General features: G+C 53.6%; 2 protein-coding genes across 2 annotated transcripts; one reads left to right on the top strand and one right to left on the bottom strand.

The window, feature by feature from the left end:
* Nucleotides 1–749: 749 nt before the first annotated feature.
* On the bottom strand, nt 750–15399 carry ZMYND12 (zinc finger MYND-type containing 12). The gene is made up of 10 exons (XM_074161432.1): nt 15303–15399; nt 13780–14205; nt 13533–13674; nt 12431–12572; nt 7680–7851; nt 6509–6678; nt 4991–5113; nt 3653–3773; nt 2543–2688; nt 750–895 (listed from the first exon to the last, which is right to left on the bottom strand). Exons 1-10 carry the CDS (start codon nt 15397–15399, stop codon nt 785–787), a joined length of 1650 nt encoding a protein of 549 aa, XP_074017533.1. The 3' UTR covers nt 750–784.
* On the top strand, nt 13852–17116 carry PPCS (phosphopantothenoylcysteine synthetase). The gene is made up of 3 exons (XM_074161716.1): nt 13852–14210; nt 15387–15490; nt 16458–17116. The coding sequence occupies exons 2-3, from the start codon at nt 15398–15400 to the stop codon at nt 16779–16781; spliced, it is 417 nt and encodes a 138-aa protein (XP_074017817.1). The 5' UTR covers nt 13852–14210; nt 15387–15397; the 3' UTR covers nt 16782–17116.
* The last annotated feature ends 920 nt before the right edge of the window (nt 17117–18036 follow it).

Below are 18036 nucleotides of genomic sequence, written 5' to 3'. Positions count from 1 at the left end.
GAGGGGGGGACACAGAGGCCGGGACCCTGCTGGGCGCAGGGCTGCGGGTGACACGAGGGACTTCCTCCTCTGGAGGCTGGTGGCAGCAAACGGCCCGTGCGACACGAGGCACCCGCCTCTGCTTTGGGCTGGGAGCTCTGAGTGGAGCTCGGCGGCCTCTTAACATCCCCCCCCCCCGAGGCTGTTTCCAGTCCCTCGTCTTCTCATGGTTCCTCCTGGCTGCGGGTTCTTCCATGAGCGGAACGAGCAAATCCCGCGGTGCCCCGAGATTCCTCTAAAGCCCTGCAGAACGGGAGAGGGGGAGGCAGAGGGGCAGCGACCGGTCGAGTCCTGGGAGGGGGGCAGAGGACAACCAGTGAGGACCTTCCCCCTGTCCCTCCCTGCGATCTCCCCCGTCAAACCGAAAGGCAAATGGAGGAAAGAGGTGACAGACGCCGTGTCGCTCCGCCGGCCCCAGCTCCGGCCGGACGATGGGAGGAGGCGAGAGGCTGTTTGCTCACTCGTAAATCACCGGGTAATGATTTATGAACCGCGTGTCGGTCGGGCTTTTGTTTCCCGCCCTCGCCCTGTTGCTCCGCGAGGTTGGGCAGCACGTGAAAATTAACTCACCCCAAAGTGTTTAATTTTCAAAGACCTTGAGGCAGAAAAGGACACGTCGGGGACGGCGGCGGCGGCAGCAGGAAGGACCTGCGGCTTGGGAGGCTCTTTGTTTTCGGCCTTAAATTTCAGCATTTCACAATTAAAGCGAGAACTCGGCCAAACCCCGGGCTCTGGTAGAAATTCTTTATTCCGTGCAGGAGTTAATCAACGTTAACAAGCGACCAACGGTTTCTAGAGACTCTCGCTGGGGCAGTTGTTTCACCAGGTGGAGGGCTCTCATCCCCGCCTCCCGGGCCTGGAACCAAACCCAGAAGACAAAGGAATCGTCAGGAATTTGGCTTTTCTGGAGGGAGGGAGTTGAAATACCTGCGGAGGCTCTTTGGAAGGCGGCGCTGGAGCGGCTCCAGGCCCGGCTGCCGGGGGTGACCTGCACAAGCTGCTTTGCTGGGGAGAGAAAAGCCGCCAGGAGACATGGGGTGGAGGATCCCGTGGGACAGAGAGAAGGGATTACCGGCCCCAGCCCCCCCCGCGCCGCGTCACCTCCCTCCCGAGGAGCTGCTGCTCGTCTGAGCATTCCCAAAGCTGTTCCAGGGGGAAAAAAAAAACAACTTTATTGACTCTATCTGAACTAAATCCCGCATTTCCCTTGGTAGCTCTTCCAGGGATTAGACACTCTCACAATTATAAAGCTTTGCCTTTTTTTTTTTCCTAATTTGAATTTGTTTCTTTGTGTCTTCCAAACACTGACTCACATCGTTACGGCTCTCTCTGATACAGCGAGGAGGCCATTAGTAAATCGGTCTTTTCACCCTCCAAAGCACAGGCAGAAGAAACTCGGGCTTTTGGGCGCTTGGCCCCAACAGAGAGGCCTCGTTTCCGGCTGGTCACTGCTCAGCGCTTCCTCAAACCCCCACGATTTTGGGGACTCTGAAGTCAAGGGTCACATGTAAAATTTTTAGCCATAAAAATAGAGGGGTGCGAATTCCAAACTGACTTACAGGGTCCCGTAGAGTGAACCCCCATGAACATCGTGGTAATTCCAGGGAGCCCCAGCTCAAGGAGGGACGCGTGTGAGGTCCAGGTCTCGCTGCGTAACCACATCCCGCCTGACGCCCAAACCCAGCCTGCGACAGGCAGCTTCTCTGCCAGGATGTCCCGGGTGAGGGACGGACCCAGAAAACATGGGTAACTACAGGATGTCCTCAGCACAGGAGGGACATGGACCCGTTGGAGTGGGGCCAGAGGAGGCCACGGAGATGCTGGGAGGGCTGGAGCCCCTCTGCTGGGAGGACAGGCTGAGAGAGTTGGGGGGGGTTCAGCCTGGAGAAGAGAAGGCTCCGGGGAGACCTTGGAGCCCCTTCCAGTCCCTAAAGGGGCTCCAGGAAAGCTGGGGAGGGACTCTGGATGAGGGAGGGGAGCCATAGGAGGAGGGGGAAGGGTTTGACACTGAAAGAGGGGAGATGGAGCTGAGATGTGGGGAAGAACTTCTTTGCTGTGAGGGTGGTGAGAGCCTGGCCCAGGTTGCCCAGAGAAGCTGTGGCTGCCCCATCCCTGGAGGGGTTCAAGGCCAGGTTGGAGGGGGCTTGGAGCAACCTGGTGTGGTGGGAGGTGTCCCTACCCAGGGCAGGGGGTGGCACTGGATGGGCTTTAAGGTCCCTTCCAACCCAAACCATTCTGTGATTCTATGATTCTATGATGTGGATGGCCTGGCAGAGACCAGAACAGACCCGGGGGGGCTGTATCAGCCTTGGCAGGGTGCAGAGGCCGAGCTGGCGTCGTGCAGAGCTCCTGGGGCAGCTTTGCCCCGGTCACCCAGGACCCAGGAGCGAAGCTGCTGTGGGCTCAGGAGAGGTGCAGGGTGGGCACAGGCTTCACGGGACAGGGCCGGTGCCGAAACAGAGTCAGGCAACGCTCCTGGGCCCTCTCGCCAGACGAAACCTACCTTTGGTAAATCCCTGGCCAGGTAATAAAGCATGGCAAGGGCGTGCAGGACCCCGGCGGTTTCCCCGGGCTGTTGCTTTGGTGCCCGTTCTCTGACGTCCAACACCGCGCTCAGCACTCGGGTCGCCTCCGCTCGCTGGGCTTCGGCTGCAAGAACAAACCCATCTGGTCGGACGGACGGGAGCGAGATGACACATTCAGAACTGCCCAGTTATCTCTTCTAGACATCAAAGCATTTCTACGGCAAGCATCACCGCGGCATCCCAGCTCCATGCAAATTCCACACCCATTAACAGATCTCTTTTCATCCCGCCAGTAATTGTGTCGATGGGCCTTCGGTGAGGATGTGGAGTCAGAACAGCACCCCTGAAAAGAGCAACTTTCCTACTCCTGTCATAACCGAGGCTGGTATCCTGCAGCCCTGGCCTGGTGTGGCTCCTCCTGGATAGAGACAACGCCGGGCAGTGGGATTTATGGAAATAAAGCAACTCTGACAATATTCTTACGAGCATAAATGGTAGAAAGAAGAGGAGGAGCGGAGTGTGGTCCCCTTCAGCGGAGCGCAGGGCAGCGCCATCACAGCAGCCCCGTCACACCAGCGCCCTTCCTACTGCTCTGTGCACCTTTACGTCCCGGTGAGAGACTCCCCACCTTCTCTCCCGAGAGCATTCTCCGGATTAACACACCCAATTACCAGCACGTGCTGTTCCATCGTGTCCCACTGCTTCAGAAGACAGAGCTGTGAACCTGCCTAAGTGAGACGAAACCTCACTTTCTCATCATTAAATGAGAATGTTGAAGTGGAATGGAATCCTGAAAGGCAAGATCCTGTATTGTTAACGGTCCCTGCCATGGGCACTGTGAAAAGGAGCACGAAAAGAAAAAGGACAAAGCTGTGTTTCCACTCCAACACCCTCATTCCTAAAGCGGCCTCCTTTGTCTCCTCCAGCTCAATCCACTGAGCACCGACATCAGAAATCCCCCTGATTCCCATTCAAGTCGCTCCACAGAAATGCCACGCGAACCCCAACGCCGTAGATAGGAGCGGTGGGATGTACGGATTCCTTAACATCCCGTTTTCCCAGCGGCTCTGCGCAGCAGCGATGCTTACTCAGAGGTTCCTCGCCGACTTCCTCCTCCCCGCTGAACGGAGACATTTCTGGCCGTGACTTGAGAACCCGCTCCTGCGCTTCAACTGACTTCAGGAGAAAGGCACGCCAGATGCCGGTTACCTATCAGGAAGCAAGTGAATTATTTCGCCTGTATGAATAGAGGGTATTTAGCAATGACTTGTTCTATAAACAATGGTCCTGCAGCACCCGGCCCTGCCACAATAACCGGGTGCCGGCTGGTTACTGCGCTGGCTGCTGCCAAGCTGCTGTCTCACGGCGAGATCTTCGCTCCTCGCCCAGTGGCAGCCTCAGGTGGAAGCTCGTTTCTCCATCTGACTCTTAGTTTCCACCAAACTTGAACAAATCTAACAAAAGTTGTTCACCAAAAGAAAATGTGGTTGAAGTTTGCCAGGGGAACGGAGGCAGGTGCTGCCAAAAGCCCCATTTTCCACAGAAAATCAACCTAAATGAGTGAAAGCTCTTTTTTTTTTTTCAGTTATTAGAGTGAGTAGATAATTGTTACATCCCTTTGCTTGATTATTCGATTCTGACAATCGTTTGCGTGGAGAAGAGAAGGCTCCAGGGAGACCTTGGAGCCCCTTCCAGTCCCTAAAGGGGCTCCAGGAAAGCTGGGGAGGGACTCTGGATGAGGGAGGGGAGCCATAGGAGGAGGGGGAAGGGTTTGACACTGAAAGAGGGGAGATTGAGATGAGATGTGGGGAAGAACTTCTTTGCTGTGAGGGTGGTGAGAGCCTGGCCCAGGTTGCCCCGAGAAGCTGTGGCTGCCCCATCCCTGGAGGGGTTCAAGGCCAGGTTGGAGGGGGCTTGGAGCAACCTGGTGTGGTGGGAGGTGTCCCTGCCCAGGGCAGGGGGTGACACTGGATGGGCTTTAAGGTCCCTTCCCACCCAAAACATCCTGTGATTTTATGATTCTAAGATCAGTGAGACTTTTCATGGATTCTCAGCGTAAATTTGACAAGGCTCGTTTGTGTCCTGTGGCTGCTCGGCAACAATTCCCCGGCCACGGAAATGCCTTGGCCGCCCTCTCTACCCTCTCCAGCCTCTGGCGCGGGGGATTTGGTAGCACAGATACTTTTTAACAAGGTTTGCCTGCCAAGATTGAAGACAATTTGAATCTGTACTTGAGTACAGAACTCATCCCTCTTGGTTTTAACTCAGAGAAATAGTAAAGTAGGAAAAAGGTTTCTGACAATCATCTTAAAAGCCACCGCTGGCACTTGGTTGGGTCACCATCAGCCAGAAACAGGAAAAACATTGGAAAGAGCAGAGAAAAAAACTTGAGAAATATATAGAGGATGACCTTTGGTTCTACCAACCTCAGCATAGAGGGAGTTTGCTATGTCCCTTTTGTTCTGGCGGAAGAAAACATTCGCCATGTGGAAATACCCTCCAGAGGCCTCAAGAGATTTCAGTCCAAACGCGGAACTCGCAACGTAAATCTGAAATCGATAGTAAAGAGAAAAGAAGAAGAAGCTGAAGTTTAATGTTTATATCAAACCTGGGGATTTTTTCACTATGGATTTTTCACTACAGATTAATAATTTTGCAAGCAGTCCTTTTTTTTTTTTTTCCTGTGTAACTACAGTGTTAGTTATACCTGATTACGATGGTAAAATGTGGTACTAAAAAAGCTGTATTTTGGGTTTAATGCAAGGGAGTGCAACGCCCCCAAACCCCCCGCTCGCTGGGGCAGAGGAACCTTATCACAGAGTGGCCCCCCCCGGCTGGGGCAGGTTTCCCACATCTCCTCCTCTCGCTCCACTACCCGTAACTCTCCCGTCTCCGCTTTTCAGCCGCCCGTCCCTGCCCGTCGCCCCCCCCTGCCCCGGGCAGCCCCAGCCGGGACAGGGGGGAGGCAGCGGCGCATTCCAGCTATTCTGAGCCGGCGTGTGACTCTCAGCAGATCTCAGACACGCAGCCAAAAGTTCAGGCAGGTCTGGGGCTGCTCTGACGTAGCGCAGAGACTTGCTAATAGCAAAAAAACCCAACCCCACCCCAATTACCTGACGCCCTTTCAGGCGGCAGATTTAGGGTACCCAAAAAAACCCAATGGCACAGCGGGGAATCTCCCCAAAGGTCTCCAGACTAAACCAAAACAGGGGTTTATATATTATAATAGAAAGGATCTAATCCTCCTCAGCCCTATGTCATCATTTACACCCACACAAAGCTGCTATCAAATGCAACAGTAGCGAGGAGGCATCACTCGGCACCGGGTAAATTTAGTCTACGTGGGACAGAAATAGGATGTCGCCGAAGTTCATCTGCCTTTGGGGGATCAAATGACAGACAAAGCATCCTCAGGAACGCAGGTGGCAACAGCCACGTCAAACCCACGCTCGTGGCTAAAAAAAAAAAAAAAAATTGAATCGGGGAAAACGCTATTGAACCAGACATTTAAATAGTTCAATAAGGTCGTTCATTAAATAACGGCTGGCAGAGAATTGCTGCCTAATGGAAAAATGTTGAGGAAAATGACAGCCAAAATAGGAAGTAACTTATCTGTTGAATAAAAGGCAACTATCCCAGTTTGGGGTAGGAATATCTGTTCATCTCAGTCCCATTACAAAGCTGAGAGATACATTTCTCAGCAGATGTAGCGAAGAGAAGGTGTGTGTGTCACTTCAAGGGAATAAGGCTAACAGGTAAAACACAACTTTGCTAACACAGGGACACACGGGTGTCTGAGATCCAGAGAGTTCAGGTGTTTGTACCGTGTACCCTCTCGGTACCTAAAATGTGGGTTGCAAATCTGCCTGCTGGGGTTTTCCTGTCCATCTGGAAGTGTTAGAGATAAGAAATATTGCAGCGTTTCTGTATTTGAGTTGGCTTACATCATTTGCCAGGTGATACAAAGCCTGCTCGAAGTTTCCTTTAGCAGCACAGAAGAGCCCCAGCCCGCGGTGTAGCTTATACTGAACAGCAGCGCTGCAGTCCGGAGTGGTGAGGACGATCCACTCAGCCTGGGAGAGATACCTCGATGCCTCCAGAAAACGGCCAACACCTGAAATGACACACAGAAATAAGCAGGGTATAGAGTAGTATTTTTTTTTTTTAATTTAGAAATTTCCAGCACGCTGCCTGCTCTCCCTGCGCGGCAGTTTGATACGGAGGCTTAGTTTGTGGATTCCCCACCTCTCTCCCGAGTGTTCCTTATCCGAGCAGGTGTTCAAAATTCCATTTACAGACCGGCTGAGGGGCCGGGGCTGCGGGAGAAGCCAGGAGCTGTGCATTGCACTGAATACCTCTGGAACACGTGTTCAAAAGGGGTTAGCTACAGGCAGCCGCTAATGACTCCTTTATTATCACACTAGAATTACTCATGGGATTTTTTTTTTTTCCCTTCTCTCGCCACATCATTTACGACAATCCCTGAGACAGCTCAATTCTGCCGGCAGAGTATTGTATTTACTCCTGTAACGGCAATGATTTATGGTGATTTCTCAGATTTATGTCCGCAGCTGAGGAGAGCGGGTTCTCCACATGCAGAGCCCTAATTTGACTTTTTTTTTTTTTTTTAAATAAAGCACACAGTCAGTGAGAAAAAGCCCTGCTGCAGGCAGAGCGTGCTTTTGTGAATGAAGGGGGGCGTTCCTCTGATGCAGTGGCCTCAGAGATGTTTGCTGGTTCCCGGAGATAAGAGCACAACCAACCACCTTCGGGAATTTAAAGCTTTTGAGAGTTATTAGGAAGCCACAGAGGTAAGGAATAGATTTTCGTACTGCGCCTCTCGTGGGAATCGGCAGAGATGGAGAAAACATTTCATTTGCTCTCATTGATCTCTCAGCACCGATGAGTGATTCTTTTCCCCAGATCCACACAAAAAATGGGGGGTGTGTGTGTGTGACTTCTCAAACCTCTCTGAAATGCCCTTGAGGGCAGGGCAGAGATGCAGCACAACACTGAAAGGCAGAGCTGGTCCTTCCCTGGTGGTAAAAGGAAACCAGAAACCTGACCCAGGGGAGGTCTTGCCCCTGCCAACATTTCTATTTAGACAATACTCACCAGTGGAGGCCTCGGCCAAGAGGAGATAAGCGGGCACCAACTGCAGGGAATCGGAGCCGTACACCTCGGTACTGAAACGCAGCGCGTGCAGGGCCGCGGGGAGCGCTTCCTTGTGCTTCCCGTCCAACACAAACTCCTGGGCTGTGCCGTACGCGAGGTCGATGAGGTACTTCTGCGGGGAAACAGTAATGGGACAGAGTGAGCACAGGATAAAGGGAAGCGAGACGCATGGTCTGTTTCACATTCAAGTTTGCAAACTGTAAACCGGTGACTGTAATGTTGTTTGTGTCTGTAATTAATGGATGGAAATTAAAGCCGTTATATTAGAACCTGGCTTTCATTCCCACTTCTCGCAGGAACAGCTTTGGACATCCTCTTAGGTCATGTGCTGTCTTATGAGACGAAGAATTCTTTACGCCGATGAAAAAAGGGCTAATAAGGCTGCAGCAATAAAAGCTGTGAAGCACAGAAAATGATCATCACAAGACCATAGAAAAGATTAGACAAAAGGGGCTACGGCGGGGCTCTGCTGACGGTAATAACGGTGACTCACAGCGGGCAGCGGAGCGTAGGGTTTGCCAGGCTGGTGCCAGCATGGCTCACCTCCAGCCGCAGGAGACGCGGTCTGGGAACGGGGAGAGAGCTCCTCACGTGGCGCCGCAGCTTCATCCCACCCTCTCCCGGCCGGCTCTGGGCCTGGTATTTTGGGCGCAGAGGCTGGAAAGCTGGTCAAAATCAGAACACACTGACACACTGTGTTACACTCCCGCACACCCATCACCCCAGCCGGCTCCGGTGGCCAAGTGGCTTCTGCAGCATTTCTGTTTGTTGTCAGAATCCATAATGTTTCCCGTACATATAGTTACTTCCTGTCCTTTACCGCTTCTCCCAGCCCACATTTTGGTTTTTGGTCTTTTCACCCTTTGCAGCATCTGATCTGTTCACCAGCTCCGTAAATGCATCTCCGTTCGGGTGCCTGCGCGTCGCCGAGAGCTCTACGGCAACCGTGCCCTCACCAGGCACCGAGGGACGCCAGCGAAACAGAGCCAGGATGCCGCGTTATTTATGACTCTTTGCTTTCAGAGTAGTTGTTGCCAACTCCCAACACTTCTGCATTGGATTTTCACACGAGTGGTGCAGCGGGAAAGCTGCCTGGAGAGAAATGCTGTTGCTGGTGTGCCCAGCGGTGCTGCCGTGGTACGTCAGCGAGGCACTCGCTGTTCTCTTGCTAGGAGGCACGGGCAGGCCCGTGCAGCGAGTGCCGGCAGAAAATACCATTTTATATCTTGATTGCCTTCTGCTTTCCAGCCGTGGATGAGCAGAGGGCAGACAAACCAAATCCCGGCGCTTTTGGAGGCCAGACTTTGGCATTTTGCTGAGTTTTAAGCACTTAGAGAGAGGCATAGAGAGTCACGCCACAGCTCAGGGACATGGAACCTCAAGGACAGCCTGTGAGTGTTTCCTGGAGATCCCGGCTGAGATAAAGGGACACCCTTTCTGGAGAAATGAGAGCTTTGAAGAACACACCCCAGAGTGAGAGCACCCTGCTGCAGCGAGGAGAACCAAGAGCCGGAAAACACAGCGGTCACCCCCTCTCTAGCCCCTGAGCACAGACAGAGTGAAAAAGCACCGAAACAAAGCCGTGCTGGGGGAGCACGTGCTGCCCAGGAGAAAGTCAGCACATGCTTGGGGCAAGGAGCAGTAAAAGCTGTTATTTATCAGGTTATTTTTCTGTCTGTGCCACTCTTTCTCTGTCGCAACCGGCACTGGCTTTGGTGTGCGGGTATGAAGCAGATTCTCATCTGGGGAGGTGCTGGAGATCAGCATCATTCCTTTTCTACTCCTTGTCAATAGGATCATCGCTGCTTCCCACGATGTAAGTTATCTTAAAACACCTGCAGCGAGGACAAGCGAAGGGTTAGGCTCTTGCGCAGCTCCCAGGAGGAGAAGAAAGGGCAGGAGAACAACAGAAGCCCTGCAGCACCGAATATTTAAGACTTCGAAGTTACAAGCCTTGGGGGGATCGTTGGCTTTGGCCCTGCGCTGTTTTTCATCTTGCCGGTAGCCCCACACCCCCAGACCTGCACCCTTTGGGCTCTTTTCATGTGTGTTGCAATTACAGAGGTTTCTCTGAAGATGCCCCCACGCAGTTTTCCCCCAGTTGGGGTTTTAAGGCGGCTGAGGACCCCAGCTCTGCTCCAGGTGGGCGCAGGGGGAGTTGGGAACACGCTCGGGGTTCGGCGCCACATTCCTTTACTCACTCGCAGGCACCAAAACCGACGGAACGTTTGAAGAAAGGATGATTTAAAGAGGAAGGCAGGCTTCCAGTCGGTTTGAGTTGAAACCTGCAGTCGGCGGGGCCAGCATCAGAGCTGGAGGACGGCTGGAGCTGGCTGGGGCACAGATCTTTTCCCGTGCCCAGGAGCTGCGGTGAGCTGATATCAGGCAGGCAGGTGAGGCCATTCTACAAACAGAAACTTGGAGTTTTGTCAGTTTGGAGGCAGTGTCTGCAGGCACCCCCCCGGCTATGTTGACAAAAGCAGATTTCTATCAACAAAGCCTTGGCGTACAGAGGAGGTAACTCATAACCTCCTGGCTCTCGGCTTCGTGCACCTTCCCCCAAGCCACAGGGCATTTTGATGTGCACAAGCTTCCCTGCGTCCCGACTGAGGCTCGAGCTGCGTGTTTTCTAAACAAACACCACGCAGGAGTGTGTGAAGTACAGCAGAAACGTTCAAAAAATAACAAACCTACGGGCAGGCTTTGAGCAGAAGGTTTTTTCTCTGACCATCATGAGGCTACCTAGCTTTACCTTCAGCTCCAAAGCCCTTTTTTAAAGCATTTTTGTTGGCTCTGTGAATGGGGATGCGATGAAGCCACCAAGAGGGGCAGTAAATAATCTGACCCTCTCCATTCCGCTCCTCCAACGCCTGTCAGTCAGTCTAGGCCCAATGCTGTCTGTCCTACACCTCACTGTACATAATGGCAGACTTCATTTGTGGGCTACGAGCTGAGCCCACAAAGAAAGAAAACAGGTAACGAGGCGTTTCCGCTCTTTCACTCCTTCCTTAGGAGAGAAGGAAGACAAAGTGTCCCTGCACATACCGTTCCCAGAATCTATTTTAATTTAAATAGTCTGGAGACAAAGGTCAAAGAACAAATGTAATAGGGTTGTTAAAGATCCTATAAAAAACTGTACTTCAGAAAAAAAAAAAAATTGGAGTCTGCTCTCTATGACTTTTCCCATGAAGCCATTCCAAGGCTGGGCTCAAGCTGCAGGTTCGCAGTTGCCGTGTGCTAACCCGGGCGTGCACCCCAATCAAGGGGAGTGACTCTCCCTTCTCCCTGTCTTCCTGCTGTCTTCCCCTGCAACCTAATTAAAAAAAATAAATGATTAGCTTCCAGCTAATGAAGGAGCACTTCCTTGACCTGGCGGTCACGTGATCTCTTGGAATGTATACAGCAGAACTTGAGCTGCTATAAATCCAGTGACGAAATCACAGATGCTTTCAACGTCAGTGTTCAATGTATAGATGAAGCCTCTCAGAAAAGCTTCAAGCAGTCAAGGATGCAAAAAAATCCTGCCATCGCCCCCGCTGAGACCAATTTTAACTTTCTTCTTTGCAGGATTTATAAAAGATCAACTTAAACATAACCTGGAACAAAGGAACTTTTGCATTTTTTCCTCACGCTTCTGGGACACGCTGTTCTCACACACCTTCTTTGGACTTTGGTCAACAATCTCGCCTGGGATTTTCAAACAGATGGGATTTTCAAAACCAAACTGGGTTGTCAGTGCCCAATTCCTACGAAGCCTAAAGGCATCTGTCTCCTAAAGCCTGTCGCAAAGTTTTCACCAAGCAGGATTTTTTGGCTGCGCAGGTTCCACCCCTTTTAGACTTCCTCTTTCTGGATGCTCCCAAGAAAGATCGCTGCAACGAGCCAGTCACCGAAGTTCCTTAAAAATAATACATGATGTAAAATCCAGAAGATTAATGATGTTCTCAGTGGCACTGTTTGATTGTTACCCGCTCGCTTTCAGCTGTTCTGTTGTCCTATTATTCTGCGATTAGGAGTTATGCAACGATAGAAGGATAATTTATTTTTATGGGCAAGATGATTTTAAGCAGCAGATGTATTTGGGTGGGTTATTTTATTTTATCAACATTGTGGAAAAGCAGATCCCGCCACCCCATAAACAAAACAAAATGAGTTGAAAACCGCTGGGGCTGGAAAGGAGCTCACATCTGCACCGCCCACGAGGCCCAAACGCAGAGATAAAAGACCGTACTTAGTGGGAAAGGGCGTTTAAAGTTGGCCAGGTAAACAAAGGGAGGGGACTTTATTTCTTTGCCCCCCTCTGCTTCGAGAAAGGGGAATCCCTCTCATCAGTGAAGGGTGAGGGCAGCCTGTAAGAAGCAAAACTCATCTGGATCCCGGACTAAACAGGGAGATGGACTAATTAGCTGGCAAGATGGGAGATCCAGGATTGTCGCTGCCTGAGGACGCTCAGGACCTCGAGTGAAGAATGCGAAAAAGGCAAGAGGCTCGTAGGATCAGAGAGAGGATGCTCCCACTCCCCATATTATAGAGTTTTTGTTTAAAAAAAAATATTAGAGCTCTGCAACCAAGAACCGATCAACAAACAAGGTGCCCTCCCAACACTACGTACATCAAAATATAGGAAGAAGAGACCTAATTGAATTTCACTGCCAGCGCTTTGAAGTGGCATTCATTTTTCTTGTACATACCTGCCTCTTCAGCAGCTGTTCCGCGCCGTGTTTTCTTTCTTTTTCAGAAAGGAGAAAAGGGAGGGGCATTCGGATTGGAATCAGCAGCTGGCATATTTTCTGGTGGATACTAACCCAGTCAGCTTTTTGATGATCTACATCACTAACAAAAGAAGGGAAGAACAACATCTTTGTTTGCTTGGGAATGATCTAAGGAAAGATCATTGCCTGTTGTGTCTTCTGGACTTTCACTGCAAGAATTACCCACAACAGCCACCACCCCTCAGTCTGCTCACCGAGTACCCAGTATATGCACTAGACATTCCCAAACGGGAACACAGCGCCGTCTTGCCAAGTCGCCGTGATTCTGCATGTTAAAACCTCATTTAAATCACTCACAAAACTCCCAACAGTTCGGTTTCAGCAAATGCCTGGCTTTCAACTCCGCGGTACACAAAAAAAACCCCAAAGCCAAACAAACCCCAAGTCATTGTGAAACCAATGGAATATATGCTTCACTGAGGACACCACTTAAGTGAAGATACTTGTGTAAACATCCAAGAAGTTCATTGCATGACCCTCGATTTGATGTGGGCACCACTGGAAGGGAGGAGGAACGCTCCGGCTGAGCCATTGCTGAGCGTGCCTGCTCCAGTTCCTGCTACCCTGCCTGCCGAGCTTTGTCCCAGGTCTTGTCCCTGCTGCCTGGGCTTCATCCTAGCCTTCACCCCTGTGTCCAGAGCCTGGTCCTACGGCTTGAGCTGTATCCAGGACTAGTCCCTGCCTCTTGCCCTATCCCTGTGTCCCAGACCGCATCCCAGGCTTTGTCCCTGTCACTCAGCCCTTGCCTTGGGCCTGTCCCTGGGGTCTAGGCCTGTTCCTGCCTCCCGGGTCTTGTAGTGACCCTTCTCCCTGTGCCTTGAGCCTTGTCCTGGGCCTTCTCCCTGCGCCCTGGGCCTCGTCCCGGGGCTAGTCCCTGCTTCTTGCCCTGTCCCTGTTCCCCGGGACCACTCCTGCCTCCTGGGCGTCTTCCCGGGCCTTCTCCCTGCGCCCCCTCCCAGGCTGCGTCCCGGGCCTCCCCCGTGGCCCGCCCCCGGTGCCGGGCCTCCGGCGGGGCTCTCACCAGTAGTACGTGAGGCGGCAGCCCCCGCAGCGGACCCGCGCCGCCGCCGCCCCGCACAGCTCGCAGCGGCGGGACCCCTCCAGCGCCGCCACGCCGCGCCGCCGCCGCCGCGTTGCCAAGGCGACGCTTCCGGCTGGCACCACTTCCGGCGGAAGTGGGCGGGGCAGGGCGGGGCGGGCATGGCGGCGGCGGCGGCGGGCGGCCCGGAGGAGGCGGCGGCGGCGGCGGCGGAGGGGCGCGTGCGGGCCTGGGCGGAGGGGCAGGCGGCGCGCGGGCGGCGCGTGGCGCTGGTGACGTCGGGGGGGACGCAGGTGCCGCTGGAGGCGCGCGCCGTCCGCTTCCTGGAGAACTTCAGCAGCGGGAGGCGCGGGGCCGCCTCGGCCGAGCGGCTGGTGGCCGCCGGCTACGGCGTCTGCTTCCTGCACCGGGCCCGCTCCGCCTTCCCCTGGGCGAGGGTGCTCCCGCCGCCCGGGCCCGCCCTGCTCGACGCCCTCCGCCTCACCCCCGGGCCGCCGCCCGGCGTGGCCGCCGACCCCGCCGCTCTCCCCGCCCTCCTGCCCGCCCTCCGCGACTACCGCCGGGCTACCGAGGACGGGGCGCTGCTGGCCATCGAGTTCACTGGGCTCGCCGAATATCTGGCGCTGCTGAAGGCCGCCGCCCGCGCCCTGGCGCCCTTCGGTAGGGAGAGGGGACGGGGCCAGGCCAGGGGCCCAGGCGTGAGGGGGCGAGGTGACCCCGGGGCTGTGGTGTGAGGGGACAAGGTGGCCCAGAGCCCAGGTGTGAGGGGACAAGAGGGCCCAGAGTCCAGCTGTGAAGGGACAAGGTGGCCCCAGAGACAAGGTGTGAGGGGACAAAGTGACCCCGCTGACTGTGGAGCCCAGCTGTGAGGGGACGAGGTGGCCCTGGTGACCCCAGGGTGCAGACGTGAGGGGGCAAGGTGGCCCTGGTGACTCTGGGGCCCAGCTGTGAGGGGACGAGGTGGCCCTGGTGACTGTGGGTCTCATTTGTGAAGGGACAAGGTGACCCCGGGGCCCGGGCATGAGGGGACGAGGTGGCCCTGGTGACCCCGAGGCCCGGGCGTGAGGGGACAAGGTGGCCCTGGTGACCCCGAGGCCCGGGCGTGAGGGGACAAGGTGGCCCTGGTGACCCCAGGGCTCAGGTGTGAGGGGACAAGGTGGCCCCGGGGCTCAGGTGTGAGGGGATGAGGTGGCCTCAGTGGCTCTGGGGCTCTGGTGTGAGGAGACAAGGTGTCCCTAGTGACTGTTGGGCCTGCACGTGAGGGGACAAGGTGGCTCCAGGGCTCAGGTGTGAGGGGATGAGGTGGCCTCAGTGACTGTGGGACCCAGGTGTGAGGGGACAGTATGGCCTTGGGGCTTTGTGTGAGGTGACAAGGTGACCCCAGACCCAGGCATGAGGGGACAAGGTGGCCGCAGTGGCTCTCGGGCTGCGGCTTGAGGGGACAAGGTGGCCCCAGGCCCCTGACGTGAGGGGACAAAGTGGCCCCAGTGACCATGGGGCTCTGGCATGAGGGGGCAAGGGGACCCATGGGAGCTTCTGTCCCCCAGCATGAGGGTCTGGGTCATTCCTGGGGGCCTTTGGGGCTTTGTATGAGGGGATGAGGCAGTCCTGGTGGGTGACAGTGTGTCTGAGGGAACCCCAGCGTGTGGGGTCAGCGCTGCCCAGCTCAGGACGGTGCCAATAGGTGATGGTGAGGTCTGTGACAGGGTCCCTGGGATCCCCTCGTTGGTGTGGGGGACAGTTGGGACTGGCTTTGGTCCACGCCTGGGGTGAGGAGGACCAGGCTGCTCGGTACGTGCCAGCGGCAATGGGTGACTGCAGTTGTGTTTCTCACAGGCTCCAGCGTCATGTTTTACCTGGCAGCTGCCGTGTCGGATTTCTACATCCCCACCTCCGAGATGCCCGAGCACAAGATCCAGTCCTCGGAGGGGCCCCTGCAGGTGAGGCACCCCCGGGCATGGCCCCCCTCCACCGTCCCCTCCTCCTGTCCCCGCATCCCACCGGGCTCCCGGCTGCCTGGGGACTGGCTGGGAGTAAGACCTGGGAAAGGCTGCAAAGCAACGGCTCGCTGGCCAAAAAAATCAGGTGTTTTCCCTGGGAATGGGAAGGTGAATTTCCATGGAAATATTCCTTTAAATTGGTACATGCTTAGAGCACGGAAAGCAGTGGATGGTGGATCTTGCACAGCTGAAGAGCAGTCGCTGCTGGAGTACTTGTGTTGCCATCTTTCTGCTTAACCCTGACAGCAGCCCAGATCCCTTTCAGCTATGGGAGTGGGTGGATCTAGAGCTCTGTATAAAACAAATACCGACTTTATTTAGTTTAATCAGCTTTTAACAAGCTGCTGGGTTTCACTCTTTATCCTTAGTGTAGGAAGAGTGAGACCCTGCCCGTTTCCCAGTGACAGACCCAGAGGTTAAGAGGCTGGAAAACAGAGACTCCTATTTTTTTCCCTGTGCCTCATGTGCCTTAAAGAGTTGCTAGAAAGAAGGATGAAGATTTGACAAGGTGCCTGGGTTTCGGAGAGCTGAGAACTCAGACTTCTGCAGTTAATTTAATTCTTTTTTTTTTTTTTTTAATGTATCTTCCTCTGCTTATGTTTATATTCCCAGAGTTGGTTTTAGCTCTTAGATAACAAAATGTTTATGCAGTTCCTGTGGGCCTACTTCATCACTTAAGAACACCCTGCTTATTGTTAACACCAGACTGATAATTTAATTTAATTTTACAGTGCACGCCAGTGACATTTTAACCTTGTTTGGTGAGATCTGACCAAATACTGCCTTGGAAAACTTCCCGGTGTAAATATAATAAGAAGCGAAGCTGGAATTTCCCTCGCCAGCCTGTCTGTTATTAAAATGCATCGTAGTGGTTTTGCTGAAACTTTTCTCTCTTTTCCCAACACAGATCACAATGAAGATGGTGCCAAAAATGCTGTCCCCGCTCGTCAAAGAATGGGCCCCGGAGGCGTTTGTTATTTCCTTTAAACTGGAGACGGATCCCTTGATCTTAATCGATAAATCACGGCAGGCGCTGGAGAAATATCGTCACCAGGTGGTGGTGGCAAATATCCTGGAGTCCCGGAGAACCTCTGTTATTATCGTAACCAAAGACTCGCAGACTCCGTTATCTCTTTCTGATGAGGAAATAGCACAAGGCGTGGAAATAGAGGAGAAGATAGTGAGCTATCTTCAGGGCCAACACACCACCTTTATAGAGAAGAAACTCTGAGGACCGGCTCGGAGTAAAACAGGGGAAATTGTGCCAGAGAGGGAGCGGAGCCGGAGCCGGTCTCTGCCCCAGGTAAATAAAACAATCCTCAGCGAGACACTGTGGGAGGAGCTGCCGTCCAAACCCATGTGACTTTCCAGCTCGGTTATGGTTATTGTTGCTTGCTTTGAAAAAAGAAAAATACACTCAAGTGAAAACGTTCCAGGGGATGGTGTTTGTTCTAGTGTCTCATGAAGGAAAGGATATATTGCTTTATTTCTGTCCCATGGGCTGGGAGAGCCGGGAGGTGGAGAAATGGTAAATATTTCTGTATATAACAAGATTTTCTTGAATCTGCCTCTTCAAAGTTTCTTTTTGAATTGTTGGACAGAAGTGCTTTGCAGAAAAGATGGTGCTTTGCAGAAAAGATGATGTTCTGTTGCTGTGACTGGAGCGGGGTGGCAGAGCTGGCCGTCGGCTGGTGTTGAACGTGGACGGTGAAACAAGCGCGGCAAAGGATGGAGGGGAAAGGAGGTGATGGCTTTGGAGAGAGCATCCGTTACTCCGGGGGAGATCCCACGGAGATCCCATGGACTTACGCTTCAAGAGCTCTGCTCAGAAACACGGTTCAAAACATAGGTACTGTAGCGGTGTCCCTAAAGCAGCTGTTTCACAAAGGTTTTCCTTCCATCCTGGGGGTTCCCAGGGTTGGGGGGGGATGGAGGCAGGGAGACGGGGCACGGAGCAGGAGCAGTGGTCCTGAGCGGGGCCTGGGGACAAGACGGAGGAGGAGACAGTGAGGGTGGGAGGTGAAAGCAGGAGGGGCAGCAGTGACCAGCCTCAGGAGGAGATGGAGTTAGAACCAGGACGTTCCTGCTTTTCTCTAAATCCTGCTTCCGTGTGGTTACCAGCTTCTAAGCATATATTCCTCCTGCTTGCAAGAAGCAAAGTGTGCAATTTCGTGGTGAAAAAACCAACTGCAGCTCTACTGCTGCCCCCTGTGTGCCTGTGTACCTGCTCTCCTCGAAATAAATTCGCTGGGAGCCTGGAAGGAAAGACAGTAACGGACAAGAACGCAGTTGAAGCCTCTCCAGAGGTGAGACTCTACTGAAAACCACCGAGCATTCAAGAAGGCAACTTTTGTAATGACACCGATCACCTGAGAATCGGGTGTGCTCATAAAACGAGGAAAATAAACCCAGAAGAGCAAGAAAAGAGCATGAGAATGGGCTCAGCGGGGCAGGAGGGAGCAGCGAGCGCTGAAGGAGGGTCCCGG

This window comes from Numenius arquata, chromosome 20 (genome assembly GCF_964106895.1).
Source record: "Numenius arquata chromosome 20, bNumArq3.hap1.1, whole genome shotgun sequence".
Lineage (NCBI taxonomy): Eukaryota > Metazoa > Chordata > Aves > Charadriiformes > Scolopacidae > Numenius > Numenius arquata.
This window is presented reverse-complemented; position numbering and strand designations above follow the sequence as displayed.